General features: G+C 33.9%; 1 protein-coding gene across 2 annotated transcripts in view; it reads left to right on the forward strand.

Moving 5' to 3' along the window:
• PDS5A (PDS5 cohesin associated factor A) overlaps window positions 1-27,253 on the forward strand; it is a 137,280-nt gene that overhangs the window by 37,752 nt on the left and 72,275 nt on the right. For both annotated transcript variants that reach the window (XM_019413823.2, XM_053901618.1), the window contains exons 3-12: window positions 7,279-7,482; window positions 8,560-8,646; window positions 9,145-9,242; window positions 13,704-13,830; window positions 15,718-15,798; window positions 17,897-18,037; window positions 20,862-20,977; window positions 23,329-23,423; window positions 24,142-24,287; window positions 26,434-26,585. In XM_019413823.2, the coding sequence (XP_019269368.1) occupies window positions 7,279-7,482; window positions 8,560-8,646; window positions 9,145-9,242; window positions 13,704-13,830; window positions 15,718-15,798; window positions 17,897-18,037; window positions 20,862-20,977; window positions 23,329-23,423; window positions 24,142-24,287; window positions 26,434-26,585 (1,247 nt within the window). The remainder of the gene's footprint in view (window positions 1-7,278; window positions 7,483-8,559; window positions 8,647-9,144; window positions 9,243-13,703; window positions 13,831-15,717; window positions 15,799-17,896; window positions 18,038-20,861; window positions 20,978-23,328; window positions 23,424-24,141; window positions 24,288-26,433; window positions 26,586-27,253) is intronic.

Here is a 27,253-nt window from a genome sequence, read left to right on the forward strand (position 1 = left end):
TTCAGTTAATATCTCTAGTTTTCCATTTCTCTCTCTGTATGTCTTCCTCTCCCCTTCTCCCACTTCTTCCCCTCCCTTGTTTTTTTTTTTTTTTTTTTTTTTAAAGTTTATTTGTTTATTTAGAGAGAGAGGGAACATGAGTATGGGAGGGTCAGAGAAAGAATTCAAGCAGGCTCTGCACTGTCAGTGTGGAGCCCAATGTGGGGCTCAAACCCATGAACTAGGAGATCATGACCTGGGCTGAAATGAAGAGTCTGAGGCTTAACTGATTGAGCCGCCCAGGCGCTGCTCCCTTCCCTTATTTTTAAATGGAGTTGAATTTTTTTTTTTTAATGTTTATTTCTGAGAGAGCGCGTGAGCATGAGCAGGGGAGGGGCAGGGAGGGAGAGAATCCCAAGGAGGCTCTGTGTTGTCAGCACAGAACCTGATGTGGGACTGGATCTCAAACTGGGAGATCATGACCTGAACCTAAATCAAGAGTTGGATGCCCAACCAACTAAGCCAGGCTTGGTTGAAATTTCTGAAATCTTACATATTATCTAAAAGGTGATTAGGGTAGCTGTTTAGGTGATTAGGTTAGAGGAAATCTGAGGGGTGCCTTCATTTCATGAATTTTAATATTCTTTAAAAAAAAAGTGTATGCCCACTTTGTGCCAGTCACTGTTGTAATCAGTAAGGATATAGCTGTTAACAGACAAAAATTATTTTCCTAACAAAATTTAGGTGAAAGAAGTGTGCAGTTTATTTTTTAAAGTTTTTTTAATGTTTATTTTTGAGAGGGTGGGGGAAGGGCAGAGAGAGAAGGAGAGACAGAGTCTGAAGCAGGCTCCAGGCTCTGAGATATCAGCACTGAGCCTGACATGGGGCTCTAATTCACGAATTGTGAAATCATGACCTGAGCTGAAGTCAGAGACTTAACCAATTGAGCCACCCAGAGGCCCCTATTTTTTAGTTTTAAAAGTAGAATTAGAATTAGAATACTTTGTAAATGTAATTATATTTCCATATCTGACATTTCTATGTCAAGCTAATAATGCAATGATAAATATGTTCTATTAAAATCAGAAACTTTTTTTCAGACAAGTCTTGTTTGGTGAAACTTTCAACTATTAGTATATGTGTGTTTGTCCTGTATTTTATGGTAAATATTCTTTCTTAATTTTAGTTTTTTATTTTGATAAAACTTCAGACTTGGGAAAGCAGCAAGAACCGTAAAAAGAGCCTTCTTTGTTCTCCAGATGTTAACTTTTTCCATTTTTACTCCTCTTTTCCTCTCTCCCTACTCCCATGCCCTATATGAGCACAAAGCCATTTATAACAAAAACACTACATTCAGTTCTTTAAGATGCCATTCTTGATGTTTGTATTTGGGCTCATCTGGACAGTGATGTTCGGTCATCCACATCTGTGTTTTTGCCAGGTTAGGTCATTCATGCTGTAGTTGTCTATATTTAATGACAGTGTATATGATAGCATTCCTCTCTTGAAGACTTAACTAGCTATTCCTAAGGACCAAATGTTCTTTTGTGTTTCTGTTTGTTTTTTTTTTTTTATTACACTGTTATTACTTCATCTAGAACTTTATATTCTTAACTCGTATTTTGATATATTTGTGTTTATTTCGCTTGGTTGTTACATTAATTAACATGTAAGTAAGAAAAATATTTCTCCAGTTTTAGAAGTCATTTGTACCGATTTTTTAAATTGTGGCAAAATATACAGAATATAAAATTTCCCATTTTAACCATTTTTGATAACAGTTGAGTGGCATCAAGTACATTCACATTGTTATGCAACTATCAGCACCATCCATCTCCAGAACTTTCTCATTATCCCTAACGGAAACTCTGTACCCATTAAACACTAAGTCCTCATTCCCTCCTCCCTCTAATCACTGATGATCACTGTTCTACTTTCTGTCTCTGTGAATTTGACTACTCTGGATATTTCATATAAGTTAAATCATACGTGGGATGCCTGGGTGGCTCAGTCGCTTAAGTGTCCGACTTTGGCTCAGGTCACGATCTTGCAGTTTGTGGGTTTGGGCTCTGTGTTGGGCTCTGTGCTGACAGCTCAGAGCCTGGAGCCTGCTTCGGATTCTGTGTCTCCCTCTCTCTTTCTGTCCCTTCCCCCCTCATGCACCCACGCATGTGCATGCGCACGCACTCTCTCTCTCAAAAATAAAAACTTTTTTTTAAAAAAGTTAAATTATATGTCAGTCCAAATAGGATGTAATATATTGGCAAGGAAGTAATAAGCATTATCATAGCTTTCAAAAAATACTTTTTACTACAACCCATGTTAAGAAATACTTTATATTGTGCTCTCCAGTTCAAACAGCCATGTATGTGATATTAATCTGAAACCAGATTTGAACTAAATAATAACCTTATCATATGTGACGCACTCTAATAGTTTCTTTATTTTCTTCTCTCCCTTCCTTCTGTGCTGGTATTGATCTTGTTCTGGGACTTTGTGATCCAGAGTGCACAACCTACCTTATCCATAAACTTAGATGATAATAGTACCTACTTCTAGGAAATATTGTCATAAGTAAACCTTTGCCATAATGATTGCTCTAGAGCCTCACACACCTAATAGTTCAGTACCAGCACAAAATGGATGCATCCTTCTTGTCTCTTCAAAGCTTAATGCTACTGCTGCTACTCTACACCACAAAATGTCTTTACTTCACAGTTGCCAGCCAAAAAATATATATCTATATCTACATAAAGATAATAGTAGAAGCAATAGTAATACAACTTCTTCCACACTTCCACTTACAAAATCATGAATAAGTACTTGTGATTGGCTAAACCAAAATTACAACTGTAACCCCATTGTAAGGGAACCTAGGATATATAGTTTTTAGCTTTCCTGCCTCTGCAGTACAGAAAGGCATATTTAAAAAACTGCAGAATGGGGGCGCCTGGGTGGCTTGGTCGGTTAAGCGTCCGACTTCAGCTCAGGTCATGATCTCATGGTCTGTGAGTTCGAGCCCCGCGTCGGGCTCTGTGCTGACAGCTCAGAGCCTGGAGCCTGTTTCAGATTCTGTGTTTCCCTCTCTCTCTGCTCCTCCCCCGTTCATGCTCTGTCTCTCTCTGTCTCAAAAATAAAATAAAACGTTAAAAAAAAATTAAAAAAAAAAAACTGCAGAATGGATGCGGTTTCAGTTAATTTTTGTTGTGTAAAAACCTAGTGGGTTAAAATTATTGTTTCTCACAGTTCTGTGATTTGACTGCTCCAGGTGGTATCAGCTGGGGTTACTCTTACAAGCTAAATTTAGCTGGGAGCTCAGCTAGAGCTCTGAGTTCTCCACATAGTCTGCCTCTTTGTGTGTTGTCTCATCTTCCAGGTTTGTACGCGTGGTCTCTTCTTTCTTGGATAGTCTGGTTTTCTTAAGTGTGGCTGCTAGGTTCCAGCAGGAAGCATTCCAGCCCCGGTGTGCAAGTGGTTATCAGGCCTCTCCTTGCTTTATCTTTGCTAATGTCCTGTTGGTCAAAGTAAGTAGTGAGCTCAAACCCAGAGTCTTTGTGAGAGAGGACCAAACAAGATGAAAATATTAGGAGACATACTATGGTAGGTAGCCTCCAAGATGGCCCTGAATGATCTTCCTTTCCTTATATTCCAGCTGAATAGGACTCTCCTGAGTAATTAATAAGCTATTGTGGAAATGAAAGTATATGCTTTGTGAGGGTAGGTCATAAAAGATTGCCATTTATGGGGCGCCTGGGTGGCTCTGTTGGTTGAGCATCCGACTTCAGCTCAGGTCATGATCTCCCGGTTCATGGGTTTTAGCCCTGCATATTAGCTGCTGTGCTGACGGCTCAGAGCATGGAGCCTGCTTCAGATTCTAGGTCTCCCTCTCTCTCTGCCCCTCCCCCACTTACGCTCTGTCTCTCAAAAATGAATAAATATTAAAAAACAAAAAAAAAGATTGCCGTCTACAGCTTGCATTCTTGGGTCACTACTGGGAGAAAGCTAGCTGCCATTCCATGAGGACACTCAAGCACCTGTCCAGAGAGCCCCTATAGAGAAGAACTGATGCCTTTTGCCCAAAGCCAGTACCCACTTACCAACCATGTGAATGATCTGCCTTCAAAACAAATCCTCTAGGTTTGTCAGGCCTTCAGATGATTGTAGCCTTGATGGACTACAGTTTCATGTGAGAGTTCAAGCAAAACCACCTGGCTAAGTCACTCTCCGATTCTGCCTCCACAGAAACTGTGTGACAAATAAATGTTTGTTGTTTTAAGGCATGGAGTTTGGGGGTATTTTGTCACATAGCAGTAGATGACAAATACATATACTTTTCTCCTGACATATATTTTTTGATGACTCCCATTTCATGTATAATAAAATATAAAACTCTTTAGTTATGGCATTTAGGAGTACAGTTTGCCTTTTTTACTTTAACTCTCACCTGCAACTGAATTTGCTCAGATTGCTTCAGAATACTTAGTAAGATATTTCTAAATGACTTCAAAGTTTGGCTGAATTAGCTTTGAAGGAGTCATCAACCTTGTGAGTGAGACATTGATTTACTGGCGACCTCTTTTTTTTTTTTTTTTTTTTAATGTTTATTTATTTTTGAGAGAGGGAGCACAAGTGGGGAAGGGGCGGAGAGAGAGGGGGACAGAGGATCCAAAGCATGCTCTGCGCTGTCGCAGAGCCCAATGCGGGGCTCAAACTCATGAATCATGAGATTGTGACTTGAGCTGAAGTCAGACCCTGAAGTTCGACACTTAAGCGGCTGAGCCACCCGAGCGCCCCTGAATAGTCCTGTTTCTGTGTAAAGAAACTGAATCTGAAATTAAAAACCTCCCCACAAGGGGCACCTGGGTGGCTCAGTCAGTTGAGTGTCCAACTCATGATTTTGGCTCAGATCGTGATCTCACAGTTAGCCTACTTGGGATTCCCCAGTACACCTCCCCACCCCACCCCACCCCGCACCCACCCTTTCCCCTCCATGCATGCACTTTCTCTGTGTCTCAAAGATAAAACTTAAAAAAAAAAGAGGATTATTCAGGTAATGTATTTCATGTGACAGCCCCCCCACCATGTATTATTATTATTAGAATGGGTAATATGTCCTCTTTTTCATTCCTAATACTGGTAATTTGTGACTTCTCTCTCTCTCCTCGATTTATTCCTGTAGAGGCAAGTCAATTCTATCAGTCTTTTCAACAGTCAACATTTGGCATTATTTGGTTTTTCTCTTTTGTATGTTTGTTTTCCAATTCATTGGTGTCTGTTCTTAATTTTTCCTCTTTTGATTCTACCTTTTTATTTAACTTGGTATTTTTCTAACTGCTTGAGATGGACATGTAGATCACTGATTTTTCATTCTTCTGATGTATACTTTTATGGCTATAAATTTCCCATAAATACAGCTTTAATTGCATCCTACAAGTATTGATAATTTATATTTTCATTGTCATTCAGTTCAGAGTATTTTCTAAATTCCTTTATGATTCCTTCTTTGATGAGTTGAACTTCACTAAATATTTAAGGAAGAAAGATAAAACCAGTCTTACTACAAACTTTCCATGGTAGAAGAGAAGGGATCACTTCTCTATTTGTTTTAAGCCAGTACAACCTCATTGCTAAAATGGACAAGTTGTCTTAAAGTTATAGGTCAGTTTCTTTCATGAATAGAAATGCAAAAATTGAAATAATGGCATCTCAAATCTAGAAGTGTACAAATGCTATGACCTAGTTGGCTTTATTTTAAAATGGAAGCTTGGACTAAAATTAGATTTTAGGAATAGAAACTTGGATTAAAATTAGAAGACTAGGGGCGCCTGGGTGGCTCAGTCGGTTAAGCGTCCAACTTCGGCTCAGGTCACGATCTCACAGTCCGTGATTTCGAGCCCCGCATCGGGCTCTGTGCTGACCGCTCAGAGCCTGGAGCCTGTTTCAGATTCTGTGTCTCCTTCTCTCTCTGACCCTCCCCTGTTCATGCTCTGTCTCTGTCTCAAAAATAAATAAATGTTAAAAAAAAAAAAATTAAAAAAATTAAATAAAAAAATAAAATTAGAAGACTAGTCAGTGGGATTGACTTTCACAGAATTAGGAAAATATGTAGGTGCAGAAAAAATGATAAAATTCAATACATATGATAATGTCATCTTCTGTATGATTTATTTCACTTAGTATAGTACCCTGTAGGCTCATCTGTGTCATGAATAGCAAGATTTCATTCTTTTTTTATGCCTGAGTAATACTCTCTTGTGTGTGTATGTATCACCTTTATCCATTTATCTGTTGGTGGACATTTAGGTTGCCTCCATATCCTGGCTATTGTAAATAATGGTGCAGTAAACATCAGGGTGCATATATCTTTCCTGATTAGTGTTCTTATTTTCTTCAGGTAAATAACCAGAAATGGAATTACTGGGGTGTATGGTTTCTATTTTTAATTTCTTGAGGAACCTCAACACTTTTCCACAGTGGCTGCACCAATTTATTCCCACCAACAGTGCATGAGGGTCCCCTATTTCTCACATCCTCTCCAACACTGATTTTGGCTCAGGTCATGATCTCCCAATTTGTGAGACTTCAGCATTGCATCAGGCTCTATGCTGAGAGTGCAGAACCTGCTTTGGATTCTCTCCCTTTACCCTCCCCTGCTTGCACACAAGCACACACATGATCTCTCTCTCTTTCTCAAATAAATAAACTTAAAAAAAAGGGGGTGGGGTGCCTGGGTGGCTCAGTCAGTTAAGCATCTGACTCTTGATTTCTGCTCAGGTCATGATCTTGTGATTCTAAGTTCAAGTCCTGCATGGGCCTCCATGCTCACAGTGTGGAGCCTGCTTGTGATTCTCTTTTTCTCTTTGTCCCTCTCTCTCTGCCCGTCTCCTGCTCATGTGTTGCTCCCTCCCTCACCCCCAAGAATAAATAAATAATTTTTTTTAAATACTTAAAAATAAAAGAGCCTAAGTCAAGACAGCTTTTATAATAAAATATAAAAGAAACATAATTGATGATGTTACAAGATATCATATGAATCTGGCTGTTCATATGAAGCTAAGAACTTTTTACCTGGGGTAGGTGTAAAATGATAACAGTCTTAAATGACTCTCACGAAGAATCCAGGCTCAAGGATTGGAAGAATATTGTTAAAGTGTCCATACTACACTTGATTATGAATCCTCTGATAGTGATTACTAGTTTGTGTTGTAATGGACATGAGTTTTAAAAAATATATATCCTCTACTAATTTCTAAATATTAGGAGTTGAGTATTTTTTTTTCCTTTCATACATTTTTTCAGATGGTAGTAAAAACTTTTATGGATATGGATCAGGACTCAGAAGACGAAAAACAGCAGTATCTCCCACTAGCCTTGCATCTTGCATCTGAATTTTTCCTCAGGAATCCCAATAAAGATGTGCGTCTCCTTGTAGCATGTTGTTTGGCTGACATCTTTCGAATCTATGCCCCAGAAGCTCCGTATACTTCCCACGATAAACTTAAGGTAAATATAGTCTTTACAGAATTAGTTTACTTTTCTAGTTTAGGTTACCTTTAGGGACATAGTTTTTATTATTATTCACCTATCATCATAAGATTATATCATAAATTGTAAAACAAATTATTCATTCAATTAAAATTCTTTGTATATCCACAAAAATGGTATTTTTATGAGGCATTTAGGGTTTAGATCAAAACTAGTCCCTGTCTCCTCATCTGTAACCTTCATGATAACCCATCACAAAGCCCAGATGGCTGAATTGTAGGGATAAATAGTGGATTAATGACACTTTTAAAACAGTAGTGTAACAGAATTTACATATTCAAATGATGATTTCCCCCTGCAAGTTACATGCAAAATTACATTATGCTCATCTTGGAGATTTCTGCCTTTGTTTGGAATGTTTGAGGAATTCTTTTCAGTTCCTCTTGAGCTCACTTCATATTCTGAATAATTTTATTCTTGGCAAATTTTAATACTTTGAGCTGCTTTCTTTTTAATAGTCCTCAAGTCAGTTTTTTGCATATTGATTCTATTTTGGGTTAAAACTTCTAAAGAAAGCTTATTAAGAAATGGCACACTATTGTCATGAAAAGTACAACCTTTAAACCAGTCTGTTATTATTTTTGTTCCACACAAATTTGTAGTTGCACAACAGATTCAAGCTAGATATTAAAAATCACTATTTACATGTAGGAAATAGTAATGGAAAGACTCTTGTGCAGATTCTTAAAATGAAGATGGTTGTTTGGCATAATGCAGTTCTGTAGTCGAAGAAAGGGTAATAAGATACAGAACTTATGTTTCTCCTAGAATGAGAAAGCCTAAAGATTTATGGCAATAGTAAACTTTTTTTTTTTATCATTTCTAAAGGATATAATTTTATATGATTTGCTCTGTTCGCATTATTTGGAATAATGGACTAAACCAGTCTCACTCAAGTCATTCAGCTAAAGGAGAATTGTGTTTTATAATATGTAATAGAGAATATATATACAGATTATTATTAGTGTATTGTGAAAGAAAGAGTATTAAGTATTTGTATCTAAACTAATGTATTTTATCATTTTGTTTTAACAGGACATATTTTTGTTTATTACCAGACAATTAAAAGGTTTGGAGGATACAAAGAGTCCACAGTTTAATAGATACTTTTATTTATTAGAGGTAAAAAAAAAATTTAATAAATATCATGCTATTCGTGTAATAAATTCCTTTTAGTAACTTTCTTGTGTAAAATGAATTTTTTTTGTTTTATACAAATCCCCTTTAATAAAATATCTTTTTTAAGATGAAGTATATTCTGCTGGAAAATCTGTTCTATTTGAAACTCTGTTTTCATTTTTCTATTTTTATTCTCTTCTAATCTGAAGAGGGATTAAGTTGAATTAATTTTCACTGTTCCTTATATATAGTATGTATATATGTCTACTAATATCTAACAGTTTAGTATTTTTCAGTTAAAGGATAATGCTAACAGATAGAGGTCTTTTAAAGGTCACAGTATATGAAGAACTAAAGTTTAGCAACTTTAATTTTGTATAGTTGGATCTTCATAAGCTTTAATATACATTTGTAATTCTGAAAATGAAATTTTGGTAATGAGTTTGCTTTTGTGTAATTATTCTGTGCATGTGTAAATAATCATTTATTTATTTATTTAAGAACTTAGCTTGGGTTAAATCATATAACATCTGCTTCGAATTGGAAGATTGCAATGAAATTTTTATTCAGCTTTTTAGGACTCTCTTCTCAGTGATCAAGTAAGTTATTTTTTAAGCATTTGTTTGTCTTTTTTTCTTGCTGTGCATATATTGGAGTACTGTGTACTGTGTACTGTGCCTGTAACTAAGATCTTTTAGATTTTTAACAAGCTGTTTTCCTTAGAAGACTTGAAATGAAGAGGAAAATAAGATCTGTTGTCTGAAAGCTGCCTTTGCTCTCATACTACCATTTGAAATTATAGTATCAGTTATATTGGTTGAATCTTATAAAGCAAATGGTGTGAGACCTTATATAATGAAGTACTAAGTTATGAGGTGGAAATTATAAGTATTTAAGTACCATTAGTGAGTGCTGGAAATCATAGTACTTCAGTGGAAGCACACTGACTCCCATTTTTGAGCTAGAAAAAAATCTTAAGCATTGCTCTTTACATAAGTAGGGACCGTAATGCACAGGGAAAGGAGTGTGGTAGCTTGCCCAAGGACACATCACTGAACAGGACAGCCCAAGCTCTTGATTTCAGTCCAGTGTTGTGTTTTGTTGTTCTGTTTTTTTGTACAGTAAACCAAGCATTTTTCTGAGATACGTTTTATAGCATTGCACTATATACAAACATATCTCACATAAATTTTAAAAATTTTTTATAAAGTTTATTGAGAAAGAGAGAACATGTGCACAAGTGGGGAAGGGGCAGAGAGAGAGAGAGAAAATCTCAAGCAGGCTCTGCACTGTCAGTTTGGAGCCTGATGCAGGGCTCAGACTGATGAACCATGGGATCATGACCTGAGCCTAAATCAAGAGTTGGATGCTTAACCAATTGAGCCACCCAGGCACCCTAAATTTAAAATTTTCTAGGAACCACATTTAGAAAGATAGAAAGAATCAAGTAAAATTTATTTTGATAATATACTTTATCCCACAATATCCAAAAGCATTATTTAAAAAAATTTTTTTTTAATGTTTATTATTTATTCTTGAGAGAGAGAGAGAGAGAGAAAGCAGGGGAGGGGCAGAGAGAGAGGGAGACACAGAATCTGAAGCGGGCTCCAGGCTGTCAGCTGTCAGCACAAGAGCCCAGCACAGGGCTCTACCTCATGAGCTGTGAGATCATGACCTGAGCCCAAGTTGGATGCTTAACCAACTGAGCCACCTAATCGCCCCTCCAAAAGCATTATTGTTTCAATATGTGGTTCTGTTCATACTACAAGTGTTTAATAGCCAAGTGGCTACTATTTAATGGCTTCCATATTGGACAGCACATTTCTAGGGTTTTCTGTAGTTTTTTATGAATACTATCATGTTTTGTATTTCCTTAGATAGAATGGTAGGAATAGAATTTAACCTGGAATAAACAGGAAAGGACTGGACTGGAATGGTATAGAAATAGACGTTTATAAAGAGACTGCATGAGAAAAAAGCTTCCTGTGGCAACTAACTGAAGGCCTGTAAATAAATGGTAAAATATATAAACTTTACCTTTTGTGTTAGTTAGCTTTTGCTGCATAACAGCCCAAAACTTGGTAGCTTAAAATAGCCCCCATCTTATTTAGCTCATGATTCTGCTTGGCAATTCTTTTTGGTTTGGGGTGGTCTCACTTATGTATTTGCAGTCAGTTGGCAAGACGTCTGGCAGTTGGCTGAGAAATAGGACAACTAGGTCATGTGTCTCTCTCATCTTCTCATCATCCAGCAAGGTAGCCCAGGACTTTTCAAATGCTGACTAGGTTTCAAAAGTAGCAAGAAAAAGCATGATTTACCTCACAAGCACTTTTTAAACCTCTACTCACTTTATGTTTACTTATATTTTACTGGCCAAACAAAGCACATAATCAAGACCAGACACAAAGGTTGGTTAGACTCCATATCTTCATGGGAGGAACAACATTTTAAAGGCATATGAATACAGAGATGAGAATAATTTGTGGCCATTTTGTGCATCCTGTCACATTTTCGCAACTTTTTCTTTTAAAATTAAAATCAACAAAATTTAAAAACTCCTAAAACTGCCATCAGTCTGCCCATCTTATTGACCTTAAATATCCCCTTAAGTCCATTTCGCACTCTGCCCTTACACTTCTTTCCTCTCACAATTACTTGTACATACACACACCTTTCTTTGATCCATTAATATTTTTATTTCCTGAACCTAAAGATCTAAGTTTATTGTTGACCTCATTATCTATCTACTTAATTCACAATGAGGTATGAGTAAAAGACTTGCCTTTTGAAAGAGAAGCTCATTGATTTGTATTTACTGACACATTTACCATTTGTCTGGTGCTCCTCATTTCTTTGTGTTGATGCAGATTTCTGTGTGCTATTATTTTTCTTCAGTCTGAAGGACTTCCTTTAACATGTTCTATAGTTCAGGTCTGGTGCTGATAGAATTCTTTCAGTTTTTATGTGTCTGAATATCTTTATTCCACTTTCATTTTTGAAAGTTATTTCATGGTAAGAGTTCTAAGTTGATAGGCTTTTTTCTTTTTTTTTCTCTCTTTCAGTACTTTTAAGATGTTGCTCCATCTTTTTCTGGTTTTCATTGTTTCTAATGAGAAGTTTTTTCATTTTTAATCTTTGTCCCTCTCTACACAATGTATCTTTTTTTCTCTACCCACTTTTAAGATTTTACCTTTATTACTGGTTTCAAGCAATTTGATTATGATGTACCATCGTGAAGTTTTCTTTCTTCTTGTGCTTGAGACTTACTGAGGCTTGGATATGTAGGTTTAGCCTTCTGACTACGAGATGCTCTGTGAACTGTGAGATTTTTTTATTGTGATTGGAAAATGCACTATTCTAAGATTTTTGTAAGTTCCAAGGATTCTTCACTCTGCTCCCTCCTTTCAGGTAGTATCTTCCCTAAACTGAAGAAATTTCTTCACATGCAAGTCCTGGTCTTTAAGTATTTGAAGATTCAGGGGATACCCTTTACAAACCTGCTTTCTGAATAGGTCTCTCCCCTCTGATATTCTAGTCTTTCCCCTGCAAACTCTAGTCTTTCCGGACTCAGGAAAACCACTAGTCTCTGTCAGGATCTTCCCTACCCACACTGGAAACTTACCAGTCAATAAGCTGGGAAAATTGTCAACCTCTCTCAGAAACATGTGCATGATGTTCAATGTCTGAAAACTGTTGTTTCATATATTTTGTTCAGTTTTTTAGTTGTTTCAGGTAGGAAGGTAAATTCTATCCCAGTTATTGCATCTTGACTAGAACCTGTTGAAACCATCTTCACTTTAGTCCTTTCCTATCCCAAAGTATATTTGGGTCTGAGAGTTAACTACTCTTTTCACTTTTTGTGTGTGTGTGTGTCAACCTGAATATTTCTTTTTTTTTTTTTTAACCCCCTTACACACACTCCCCCTTAACACTATATAGTTGATTCATCATGATCTAATATTCTTTAGTAGACAGGATATTTGGAAGAAGGCATGCAATGGGGTATCTTTCCAAAAGTTCTAGGAAACGGTGTATGTAATATGATAATTTTTCTACCAACTTAAGAAATTGTCATCTTTGCATTTTACCATCAAGTGCTCCACAGGTCTCCTATACATTATTTCATGTTATTATTTTTTTTAATTAAGAGATATGTAAATAATATTAAAATTTGGTCTTGATTTAAACTTCCCTGTATATAGTAGTATAACTAAATTATATCATTTCTTTTGATTTGTCTTTACGTATGTATCTGATAAATGTGAAAGTAGACAGGTCAGGTCTTTAGTTAAGATGCAGTCAGAAGGAGAGAAAACTAGATGTTCTACCACTTATAAAGGTTTTATAGCTAGTCTTTTTAGATAAGCACTATATCAGCGGTAGAGACATTTACTGAGGAAGCCTACATTTGACTCTTCACTGGCTAAGGAAGTAGGAGTAAAAGTGACTCTAGGCTTGATTTTTCATTTATTTGAAATTCTTTGAGAGATACCTACTGACGTTTTCAGAACCTTCTAGTCATAAATTCTGGTAAACATTTGATATCAGACTTTTGATTTCAGTATTGGTAAATTAAATCTCTAGTGACAAAGATTTATAGCAAAAATTACTTGTATTGGTTGAGGCTGTTTTGGTGTTTATATAAAGTTTTATTTTGGGAAATATATTAAGATCTAAAAGGATACAAGGGATGAAAGACTGTCTGCTTTCATTATCTTGTACTTTCTTAATTGAAATTTTATCACCTTTTAGAATCTGGGGTCATGTAAGCAAAGATGTCCTTTCTTTGAAGTTGATGTTTTTGTTTGGTTGAATTTAACTCACTCTGAATCCTAATTGTATAGCAACTTAATTCATTTTAAAGGTCTTTGGTTTTGTAAAATACGGTACCATACAGCTGAGGGAGAAAGTAAATAGAGCAATCAAAATTTCTTTGCCATTATTGGCATGGTTCCCTCAAGTGGAAAATTCTTTTATATCTGAGATAGTTGTTTTAAACTGGGAAATATAATTTTCTTTTTGTAAGCCCGATTTTTTTCTTTTCTGTTTTTTTTTTTAAGCAATAGCCACAATAAAAAGGTACAAATGCACATGCTAGACTTGATGAGTTCTATCATCATGGAAGGTGATGGAGTTACTCAAGAATTATTGGACTCCATTCTTATTAACCTCATTCCTGCACATAAGGTCTGTATAGTATGAAGATATTAAAGGTTAATGTTGTTTAACAACTAAAAATAGTTGTTTTTCACTGATTGCAATGTCATGTAATTATTCCCACTATCATTCTCCAGTCCCAAATAAAATAATGTAACACACATCAGTCTTGTAGCTATTGTTTTTAGAAGGTTTACTGATTAACATATTATAATGGTAGAAGATTTTCATTCAGTGAAGTGCTGCCTATTTTCTGGAAAACAAGAATTTTTCACATTCACCACTCATATCTAATGTGGGAATTAAAAGAAGTGAGAGTACTATCTTGGTTAGGTTTTGGTTGGTGGGGGGGGGGGGTGATTTATGGGTTTTTATGGAAAGAAAAAAAATATTGCCTCCTTTGTAACATAGACGTGGAACATAGGAATTGTATTTCTTTTCAGAATCCATATCCTACATTTTTCTTGGACATTTTCAGAAAAAGAGATTTGGTAGAAGCAGGAACTATATGGTTAATGTTAAGGGGAAAGAGATGATTCAGAGCTGTGTATTTCTCCCTATGGTTCCTTTTTCTGTTTCTCTCTGCTAAGTCTTCCTAAGGAACTGAAGGACTTAGCTTTCCACAGACTCTACCACAGGGCCATACTCAGTCTACCTTAGTGATATTCACCTTCTTGCTCTTTACCTGTAATGGTTCAGTGATCTGTTATCAGATGTTAGATGAAAGGTGTATCTAATTACACTTCTCTAATAACACAGTTAATTATTATAAGTTCTTCTCCTGCCTCTAAATATGATTTGCATTTTATTAATTCAAATGAATCTGTAATTGGCCAGAATTTTGAGAGTATGGCAGACAGGGGGAAGTATATGTCAGGCAAAATAAGAAAGGAAAAACTCTGAGGAATAGATAGCATATTTGGTGTTTATATTCTAGTTAGTATTTTTATGATTAAGAAATATATATATCCTTTTAGGAAATAGAAAGGTTGCCTTAATTTTGAGCTAATCTTATCCTTTGGCCAGTAGAATAAAATCTTGGAGCAAGGGTCAAGAATCTGTGGCTTGTGAACCAAATCTGGCCTACTAGCTATATATGTAAATAAAATTTTATTTGAACACAACCATGCTCATTCATTTTCATTTTGCCTGTGGCTGTGCTCAACAGCAGAATTGCATAGTTGCAGCAGTAACTGTATGACTCAAAAAGCCTAAAATATTTACCATCTGGCTCTTTGCATAAAAAGTTTCCTAGCATCTTTTTGGGAGAGGTGCAGGATGATGGTGAATGAATCTCAGTTTGGTCCAAAACTCCCAAGTATAGAAATATTGATAGGTACTCTTTAAAATGAGAAATCCATTCCAAGTAAGTTTTTAAAAATTAAATATGTCTTTTCTGTGATCTTTCTCAGACCCTTTAATTTGTTACAGTGTACAGGGAATCTTGAGCAAACACAGTATTCAACATTTCACAAGTATAATTGACCAGCTGTTTTTCTTGAGATACTTTGCAGGTGTACTCTTTCTTAGAGGACATATTGATTAGACAGTGAAATACTTAGGATGATGGGTTAGGGTGTGTGCGTGTATTCATTTAGGATTCAGGGGTAGAATTGATAGTTCAAACTGGTTAACAAACCCAAAAACCCTAAGGTCCATTTTCTATTTAATAAAACTAAACATACTATAGGGTTGAGCTTTTGGCTAACTAATGTATGTTTGTTTTTGAATTACAGCACTATTTGCAACTTCTGCATTTAAGACCACTTGTCTAGAGAATATTGGGTAAAACCTTAAATGAGATCCAGTGATATTTTTTGCTTTATAGTTTATAGATTTGAAGATAATAGCGTTATGGTGCTGTCTCATAAATTCACAAACTCCTTTGTAACTTTGCATATTTTTATTGTGTTTCAGAACTTAAATAAACAGTCCTTTGACCTTGCAAAAGTCCTGTTGAAAAGGACAGTCCAGACTATTGAGGCATGCATTGCCAATGTATGTATTTCTGTTTATATTTACTCTATAATTGTATAATTCTTAATCCATTGTATTAACTTACTGGGATCTTTTACATATAGTTTTATTTAGCCTATAAACAGTTTCACCTATTTAAAACAAATACATAAAAGAACTGATATATCCAGATGTGACCAAATATAAAATACATATATAAGCTTTGACATTTTTAAATGGCATAAGATAGAAGATATTTTATGAAAACTTGTCTACAACTTCACCCCTTTTACTGCGTTTGTATTTATATTTATCTTTTTATCTCCCCAATATGCTGATCTCTCTTACTTTCTCCTTTCTTTACCTTTGGCTCTCTGTGTCCATTTATGTTTATGTTTCTGGGTCATTCCTCTCAACTGTTTTGTTTCTGTCTTAAATAGTTGTTACATATTAATAAGAATACTGCTTTTACTTTATTGAATGGAAGTTTGTTCTTTTTCTTACCTAAAAAAATCACTTATCTAGAGTAATTTATAATTCTTTTAATGTATCAGTTAATTCCACTGTTGCACATGTGCTCACACCCCTCTATTTTTTCAAATATGCTATATAAAATTTTGAATTATCTGTATTTATATATATCTCTATATTTTGATATTATCTTATTTATAATAGAAATGACTATAAATGTTTTTTGAACTGACATATACCCATAATTTACCTAACCATTTCCTTATTATCTTGCATTTAGATTTTGTTCAATGTTTTCTTTTTAGTAATTAATTATCTTCGTGAATGTAGCATTTATCTATTGTTGAGTTATTTTCCACACTAAAAAAAAAAACCCAAGTGGGAGTATATTCAGTGGTATGGATTATTAGTATTGTTTATATTACTAAATTAATATTTAAATATGGTAAAACTAAGTTTCTTTTCACAAAAGAATATACAGTGAAAAGTGTCTCTCTTCAACCCTGAATACCCTTTTTTTAGTTCTCATAAATAACCTCTACCAATAGACTTTCATATATCCTTCCAAAATTACTGTTCTGTGCTTATTCATTTTTTGTGTATGTGTATTTTTTAACTTGTTAAAACTATTTTTAATTCTTTTTCTATGGTCTGTATAATAAGTATGAATATTACCTAACTTTTCATGTATGTTGCTTTTCAAAGGATATATATTGTTTGATGATACTACCAGAAATATACTTGGGTCAGTTATGTGCAACTTCCTCTTTAGCATTTTTAAATATATTTTTTATAAGTGTGTTATGTATGTTGGCAGGGAGTAGAGGTCTCTTTTAATTTGTGCTTTTGATAGTCTTTGTTTCTTCCCAGCATTCTTTTAAATTATCAGTTAGCTTTTATATCATCACCCTTTCTTTCACTTGGTCCTCTGAATCCAAATGTATTTGACTTTCTCAAATACATTTTTTTTATAAAAAAAAAAAAAAAAATTCAAGGTGCCTGGGTGGCTCAGTGGGTTAAGCGTCAGACTCTTGATTTAGGCTCAGGTCATGATCTCAGTTTGTGAGATAGAGTCCTGTGACAGCCAGCGTGACCCTTTCTACCCAAGGGTCAGAGAAAGGGAGAAAGAGAGAATCCCAGGTGCTGACAGCACTGAGCCCTTCGCGAGGCTTGATCCCATGAACTGTGAGATCATGACTTGAGCCAAAATCAAGAGTCAGACTCAACTGACTGAGCCATTCAGGTGCCCCTAAGTATTCTCTATTATTAAACTAATGGCAAAATTAGTCAGACTTGAATAAAAAACAAAAAGACTGTCTTTAAAATTTTTCTGTTTTAAAGAAATTTCTCTGTAAAATTCTTTATAATGAGTGACAAAACTAAGTTGTTTTGTTTTTATGAAAGTTAAGATTCCTAGAAATGCTATCTTAATTTAGAAGAAAGCTAATCTTTTTTATCTTTCTCCCTGGACATTCCTATTTTGATATTTAGAGGTTTATTTTAGTGACTATTCTATCATATATTAGTAATTGAAATACCTGTTTTGTTTCATCCCCTTCAGTTATATATGTAATGCCTAAATCTATGTTTTTTAGACACATGTGTATAAAAAATATGTCAAATTTTTTAACTAAATGGATGTTTTATTTTTGTTTACTATCTCCTATAGTTTTTCAATCAAGTCCTGGTGCTGGGAAGATCGTCAGTAAGTGATTTGTCAGAACATGTATTTGATCTGATTCAGGAACTTTTTGCGATAGATCCGCATTTATTATTATCTGTCATGCCGCAGCTTGAATTCAAACTAAAGGTAGGACTGACTATAATTTTTAAGCCCTTTAAGCTTTAAGAGAAAAATTTATATATAACTGTAAAAGATATAAATATAGTTGTTCTATATAAAAGAATAAAACGTGAGTTCAACTTCTTACATTTAGTTAAGGTGTACATTTTTTAATCATTTCAGTAAAACAGTCTCTCTCATTTGGGTGTCATAGAATTATACTAGAAAATTATAACTCTCCTAGTTGCTGAATATCTGATAAACACAATGACACAAATAATAGGTATGCAAAATGGTATTATCCCTTACAATACATATTGTTATTAAATAGTATTTATTATTATGTAGGTATGTTTAAGAACTTCAAAAGATTTCAAACTGAGTGCTCAAAGAGTCTTGATTTAACTGTATGAACCTTCCATGGTATAGATCAAGGATAAAAGTTTTACTGTATGACTTAGGGCATACTCTTTTTTTTATGGCCAACTCAACAAGGAATTCATAACTCCTCAAATATATGAAAACTTGACACTTGATCTCCTATCCCAATCACACTATAGGAGATAACAGCTTATATTTGCTTAATATTCTGGACTTTTTGAAGGGCTTTATTATATATCCAGTATCTTACTTGATCCTTAAATCAAACTGTTGTATAGTTAGGACCAACATTATGGTTTTGATTTTTGAAGTGAAAACCTTAAGATGAAGTATTTTGCCCAATTACACAGTTAAAACAGATTTGAGGGGCACCTGGGTGGCTCAGTTGGTTAAGTGTCCAACTTCAGCTCAGGCCATGATCTCACATCACGGTTTGTGGGTTCGAGCCCTGCCCTGGAATCTGTGCTGACAGCTCAGGGCCTAGAACCTGCTTTAGATTCTGTTCTCCCTCTCTCTGCCCCTCTCCGCCCCTCTCCCACTCATGCTCTGTCTCTCTCAAAAATAAAATAAGCATTAGAAAAAAATAAAAAGATTTAGGATTAGAACTCCAATTTTTAGACTCTTTAAAAAACGTGTACATGATAATTAAGAATTGTCTATATTGTCTTTATTATAAATATTCATTATTTATAGTATAAAAGGACATCGTACCAAGCTTCTAAGAAACTCTGTTATATCTTGGGGGGGGGGCGGTATAAATAAAAAAAAATTTAAAAACCCTGTTATGTGGAAAATATCACATGAAGAACAAGGTTTTGTTTTATTTTTTAATATTAAGAATTTAACCACAGCCTAAAGATGTTCCCATATCAAATTATTTCTAGGCATAAGGCATTAAAATTTTTTCTCTCAATCTCTTCATAGAGTCTGAATATGAAAACTCACACCTCTTCAATCCTTAAACAAGATTGCCATGATAGATGGTGGGAAGGAATTAAGAACTAGATTTCTAGGTTTCTTTGTGTGGACTTAAATTAACTGAGGGAGACACCAAGTGATTTTTGCACCAAAAAAAATTTACCATCACTATAACCATATTCCAACTTCACTCAAGGAATATATTTTAAATTTTAAAAAGGTAGGGGGACAAGTTTTCATTCAGTTTCAGTAGTTAAAAATATAGATATTGAAATGTCACATCATTTGAAGTAATCAGTAAACTACTGAAGTAGTTGCCAGTAGAATAAACTTCCACTTATTTTAGTTTTTGACATTTAAGAGATAGATTGATTTTTCTTTAAAAAAATAAATCATGTTGATTAGTTGATTGGGCTTACTAAAAGATTCTAATCTGTATTGTTGTCACATTGCTTGAGAAAAACTTCATCAAAGAAAATCATTTTTATGATTATAAATGTTAAAGCTTGATATAGTTTTCATTTTTACATGTTTGATAAGTGTGCCTCTCTTACCCATAAAACCCCTATTCCTGAAAGATAAGCCATTCGTAACAAAGACCATATCCCATCCCTTTATTTTTTTAATGTAGTATCTTTTTCCATTAATATTTCTTTATTTGATTTCTGGTATTACTGGTATTTCTGGTATTCAAAAACAATTTGAATGTTTGAAAAAAGTTAGCAATTGCTTTTAGTTACTGTCTTTGTTTTCTTAGTGAATATGTGATTTTTAGTATATGTGCTGCCGAACGAAGTGAGCACATGAATATGTGATTTTTAAAGTTTCACATACCATATGGTTTCAGAATAATTTAATTTCTATTAAGATGTGACATCACTAGTGAAACTGGAAAAGAATTCATAGCATATATTGATTTAGGATAAGAAAATTGGAGGCCTTTATCGAAAAACAACTTCAAACTAAGTTTTGATTTTTTTTTGTAGCGTTCAGTTCACCTGACCTTTTAAATCTTCTAAAAATTCTTGCTCTTCCATTAAAATGAGTTTTCCTGAATCATGACATTCTTCAGTGTCCTGTTCTCCAGTAAGTTAGGGGATCCTCATTTAAAATTTCATATATCAAAATTTTAATTGATATGAGTTTACCCTGGAGCTCAAATGGCAGGAAAGATTTCTTACAAGAAAACTTACTAGGGTGGGAATTATTTGCAGCTTTTCCCTTCACAGAATTTTTTCTCAAACTCTTAGGGAATGTTAGAATTGAATGATTATCTTCATATTTCTACATTATAGATTGCAAACAAGCAGTTGGAGGGGCCATAAATTAGCAGTTGTAGGGGGTGTGAAATAAGAGCAAAGAACCAAATGATCTAACATGGACTCACATCAATTTCTACATAGTAAATAAGAGCATATGAGCATATGATATTTTAAAATTCTCGTCATTGTAAGCAGAAATAGGAAATTATAGCTTCTTGGGAATATATCATGTTGTTTTCTATAATCTGATGAATAAACCTTGACTTCATTTATTTTCTCTTTTTCCTTAGAGCAATGATGGAGAAGAACGATTAGCTGTTGTTCGACTTTTAGCTAAATTGTTTGGTTCTAAAGATTCTGATTTGGCAACACAGAATCGTCCTCTTTGGCAATGTTTTCTTGGACGGTAAGAGAACATATAGTTCTATGGATTCTAATTTTTACGTTTCAGAGGCCAGTCAGTATGGTCTGCTTGATTAAAACCATACATTTCAAAACTTCAATTGATACGTTTGTTTTTTAGTATCTATGTTGCTGTCTTTCTTGGAGAACAAATTGTAGATCAGATTTTTTATGAAGAATGCTTATTATTTTATTTACCACATAACATTTTTTAATCTTTGCTAAAATAATGTCATTAGGCAACATCTGAAAATGTTCAGTCTTAAGATTTTTAAATCATGAGACTAAAGACATAATGATCCAGGCCATGCCATTCCTCAGTCCAGCAATGTATTCATTTACTAGTGTTTATCTTTTAGGTTTGTAGCTTATCTAATTGAATCATGTATGTTGTGAACTAATGTGGTATTGTATGACTTTGAAATTGAAAATAATTGCTCTTCATTCAGATAGCTTTTTTTTTTTTAAGTTTATTTATTTATTTTTAGAGAGTGAGAGTGCACAAGCAGGGAGGGGCTGAGAAAGAGAGAGTGAGTTTGAAGCAGGCTCTGTGCTGTCAGCGCAGGAGCCAGATGTGGGGCTCGAACTCACGAACCATGAAATCATGACCTGAGCCAAAATCAAGAGTTGGACACTTGAGCAACTGAGCCAGCCAGGCACCCAATTCAGATAGCCTTTAATGTTCTTTCTCAAGAATCTAGAATTACTAGATTCTATTCAACATGATGGTAAGGTTGAAAAATATGAAATTTATCAGATTCCCTCTTGCATTCCCTGTACATGTTGCTTTGCTTCAAACCATGAAAAGGCAGTTTTTACTGTTAGTATTCTGGAGAACATTTTAGATTTATCAATTCAACTGGTTCAGAAGGTGGGCTTAGAAATTATGTTAAGATAAATTCATTATAATAATAGTAAGTTAAATATTACTGTATAACAAACAAATCTGAGAAATCTCTGACACTGACATAATGACAGTCTTAAGTTACTTTCCCAGAACAGACCATTTTGAAGGTCTTTAAATGCTATTTTGAATAATTAAACTTGATTTTATGAGAACTTAGAGATAATGAAGCAACTGTACTTGTCAGTAAACAGAAGAGTGATTTTTGTCCTTGTGATTGCCTCAGTGTTTATAGCAAAATAATCACTTGTAAAAACTAAATCAGCTGTAAGCAGTTTCTTATATTCATAATTTTACATTCACTGCTATATCTAATAATCAGTCTCTGATTCATAGAAACAAAGAAGTATTACCAGTTTTACCATATTATTTACCTTAGCTATTTAGCAGTAAGTGTTTTGATACTTTGTAATTTACTTGATCATAAATGGTAATGTTTTCATTTTTTTCTGGCAGTTAGAAAATCATTAATCCTAGGGGCACCTGGGTGACTCAGTCAATTAAGCATCGAACTCATGATCTCATGGTTTGTGAGATTGACCCCTGCACGGAGCCGCCTTGGGATTCTCTCTCTCCCTGTCTCTCTGCACCCCATCCCCCCCACTTGTGCGCACGCTCACGCGCTCTCTCTCTCTCTCTCTCTCTCTCTCAGAATAAATATTTTTAAAATATTTTAAAAATAAAATTATAAATGCTAAATGCATGATTTATTAAAGTAAAATTGTTTAAGGAAGTAAAAGGCCATGGACGTAAAATGTTTATTAAATAACTTTAATTGGTTATTTTATGAGATTACTTCAAAAATAAAAATATTTCTTGCTTTTTAGAATCACTTTATTTATAATTAATAAATGTTTTTAAATTGCCCATAATAAATTTTAAATTTGAGAATTGCTGAGCTTAACTCTTTATTTACATTTGTGGATCTACATGAAGTGTTTCATACTTATTGCAATTTTACAATGTACTAGACCTTTTAAAAGAGCATTTAAATACAAGTTTATCGCAGGGTTTGAAACTTTTGTTGTAAGGCAGCATGACACAAGCATTTTATAAAATCATCTTTGAACTTCTGGATCTGCCTCTCTCTTGCTTTCTACCTCTTATTCCTCCTAGTATTTTCCCTCCATAAACTTTTTTCATGTAGATTTTCTAGGTTTTAAATATTTATTTTTTGTTTGTTTTGTATCATTTTAGGCTGTTAAATTTGGAGCACTACAGAGTTAGATAGTGTGGGTTGAGGGGTATGTTTATACTTTTGTTTGTTTTGGTGTGGTAAACATTCTGTTTTCAAAAATGTTTTTGTGAAAATATGTATTTCTTTATATTCTACCTTCAGAACCCATTAACTGTCATAATAATTAACAGCCATTTATATAATGTGGATATACCTTATTTGACAGTAATTATGTTGCCTTTACAACTAATCTTTAGCAACTTTTTCCATGTAGATTTAATGACATTCACGTTCCTGTGAGATTAGAAAGTGTGAAATTTGCCAGCCACTGTTTAATGAATCATCCAGATTTAGCAAAGGATCTCACAGGTAAGCTGGCTGATTTATTACAAATATGGGAGCAATTACACAAATACATTTAGATGGGAGCTTTGATCTTAAATTTAGTTTCTGAATAGGTTTTAACTCTGACATTATTTCAGATTTCTATCAGTCATGAACTATAAATGATTTTATGTTTGTACAATAAAATTATATTTGAAATCTTCATATTGTAATCCTTTGGAATTTTTTGGAAATCGTCATGATTTGGCACAAATAATTATACCTATGTGATAATTAAATATAGTAACATATCTAATAGTAAGTGGGAAAGTATCTTCTGGAGTAGACTAGAATTTCTCATTCTTCACTTGAACTTAGAGCATTTGAACTCACTTATTTAGTGTTGGTAAATAAATGCTTTTATCAAAATGGTATTTACCAAAAAAGAGGTATTGTAACTTAAGTTTTGAACTATATAAATCAGATATTGCTTTGTGATTTGACTTTTCCAGAGTAGTTGAGGTAAAATACATTATTTATTAAGATGTGACTTTGCAGTAATAGCTACCTAGTGTGGTCTAGTTTATTTTGTGATTATGTAGGGTATTGCCTCCTCAAAAATAAAATTATTTTAATTCATGCCACATTTTACAAACATTGTTTTGGTATGGATAAAAACATAAAGCATTGGTTTTTTCTGTCATTCTGAACATGACAAATATCATAGCTAACATTTAGCTTTAGTTTTTTTCTTATATTACAGAATATTTGAAAGTTAGATCACATGATCCAGAAGAAGCAATTCGTCATGATGTCATTGTTACTATAATAACAGCTGCCAAAAGAGACCTTGCCTTAGTGAATGATCAGCTACTTGGCTTTGTAAGGGAAAGAACACTGGATAAACGGGTAAAATCTGAGGAATTTTATTCTTTTGTAATTTGCTATATTTAAAGTGTTTGTTAAATACAATAGGAATTATTCCTAGTATACCTAAAACTTTTATGTGTGAAGTTCAAATCAATACAGTACTAAGTAAAAATCTAAAAATTTTTATGTTTTCTGTGTATCTTTTAATTACCTTTACAAATGAATACATTGGGTTCTATAGCTTTTCAGATATTAGGCATGGGTTTGTCTTCTAGCCTACCTTTATAAAAAAGAGCAGCTCAATTAAAGTTTTATTTTACCTTTTCACTTATATGATGAGTTTCAAAAGAATAGTGATCACCTAAGTTTGTTTTTTTTTTTCTTATAGTTAGCATTTTCAAAATTGACATGTTATATAAACTTAGCTGGGTCTATCACTCATTGAATTAAAAGAATATGTTACTTTATATGAAAATGATATTTCTGTATTGCTTTGCTAAGCTAAGGGCAGAAATGATAGTTCTTTAGTTACTTTTTTGGGTGATTTCCTCTCTCTGGTTACAGTTGAAAACATGGGTTGATAAGAGTAGTACTAAGAACAACAAAAGTGGTTCCTAAGGAATAGTGTCAACTATAAGCAAGAGACAGACATGCAAGGCAGGCTGATTAGACATGCTTCTTACTAACATCTTTAACAGAGGTTGCCTTTGCAGTGTGCTATTTTATTTGACGCATAGTTTAAAACACACTGTCCTCCTAAAACCAGTGTCATTTAGTAATAATTTCAGAGTAAAACTACATTTCTTGGATATGAAATATAGCAAGAGGTATTTATTCTTTCTTTTAAAATAGAGGAGGCAAATATGTAAAGTGGGCACTGTTGAACATATGCAACTGTATCAGTAATTCTAACTTTGAACAAGTTTTTCCTCTTGGCTTTAATTTAAATGAAATGATACTCTACCTAGTGATTAGCTGGTAACTCTCTCCCCACCCCCATACACACACTTGATTTAAGGTATTACCATTTGTGTTATTTCCTCCTTTTAGTAACATTTCGCTCCAGCTTCTGTAAATGTTTATACTTTCCGAAGGAGTTAAATAAATTAATCTTCCTGAGGGTGCATGGTATGGTCATATAGCATCTACTAGACATTTTAGGACCTGGATTTTGGTGTAATAAATTAGATGGCCCTGGGTATAGCTTTCTGAAATTTGTTTTCTCTTCTATAAAATGTGAGGACAGGACTTAATCTTTAGATTTCACTGCTTACAGTCTTTGGTTTCATGTGAGAAATGTCACACGACATCCATTACTTGTTGTATGGGGACAGAGTTTCATTCATCTACTAAATAGCCTAAAAATGAGGAAATTGTACAAAAAATTATAAAGAAATATTAATGTAAATAAACCAAAGATAGTATGTTCTGACTTGTTGGGATAAATATCTTTTCTGGTTTTGTTTTGTTTTGTTTTGTTGTTTTGTTTTACTACATCTCACTATTATGGTTCTAACTGTAGGTTTTTATAGTCTCCTTTTTTATCTACCTTCCTCCTACTACCTTTCTTTCCTCCTAGTAAACCGTTCCAGTCTCTAGAAGTCCCAAAGAGTCTTCCAGTAACTAGTAGTATGTGGCTAGGTAAATCATTTGCCCATTTAATCTATAAAGTAAGGAAGTTCACTTAAGATGATCGCTAAGGTACTTTCCAACTTTGTAATTCTAAGATCTTGATACTAAATTTTGCTCTTCTTATTCTGAGTTAATAACAAAATAAATTTAATTAGGATACAGGATTCCAGATCATAGGGCTTTTGGTTGCAGAGTAAATCACACACTTTCTCTTTTACCTTTTAATCACTTCTAAAACTTGGGCACATTTTTTTAGACAGAATCTAATGAAGTCTTCTGTAAGATTTACTACTGATGGCTTGGCTGTGAGGGAAATAAATTGGTAGGTTGATGTAGTAGTATTTGCATTAGACAATTTTTAAAGTAGTCAGATTTATAAATAAGAACCTGTTCAGTGTTGGTAAAGCAATTTGTTGCTTAGGAAAATAAATATTGTGCTAGTTTATATACATGTAAGTCTGATTGTACAACCTAGTTGAAGAAATGGCAGTTTTTTACAGATTAGCATTCTAAAGTTTGGTATCTCACTCATTCAATAAACTATACTTTTTAGTGGCGAGTAAGAAAAGAAGCTATGATGGGTCTTGCTCAGCTTTATAAGAAATACTGTCTTCATGGTGAAGCAGGAAAAGAAGCTGCAGAGAAAGTCAGCTGGATAAAGGACAAGCTTTTGCATATTTATTATCAGAATAGCATCGATGACAAGTGAGTCTAATATGTTGGTAGAATGGTTGAATATAAAAACGCTTTTAATTTTTTTAACATAATTTACTTCTATTTTATAATTATTTCTAAATTTAGAAATCACTTTATTGTGTTTATACATACTGTATTTAAATAAGACTAGCAATAATTGTCAAGTAGCATAATTAATGAAATAGACACGGGCTTCAGAGTCAGACCAGAGGCCAGATGTTCATTTTGCCCCTTATTAGACGTGTGTCTTTGCACAACCGTCTTCTGTATATCTTGGTTTTATCCAAAAAAAGGAGTAATAATAAAGCTTTCCTTACAAGATTGTAATGTAGATTAAATAAAAAAATGAACATAGAGCTCCCTAGCCCAATGCCTGGCAATACAGCACTATTCAGTAACTGCTAGTTGTTATGCTTCCTTTTTTGAAACACTGTAAATATAATAGAGGTAGTACTGTGGTGTTTTTTTTATTGAGGTATAATTGATACATAGCATACTAGTTTCAGGTGTGTATAACATTCTATATTTGTATATATTGGGAAAAGATCACGATATGGCAACTTAGTTACAAATTTTTTTTCTAGTGATAAGGACTTAGGTTTTCATTTTTCAAGTTTTACTTGTAATTCTGTTTTGAATTGTAGTGATGATTTTGGCTTTTGCAGAATACTTGCAAT

This window comes from Panthera pardus, unplaced genomic scaffold, assembly GCF_024362965.1.
Source record: "Panthera pardus isolate Hobbes unplaced genomic scaffold, ASM2436296v1 HiC_scaffold_13, whole genome shotgun sequence".
NCBI lineage: Eukaryota > Metazoa > Chordata > Mammalia > Carnivora > Felidae > Panthera > Panthera pardus.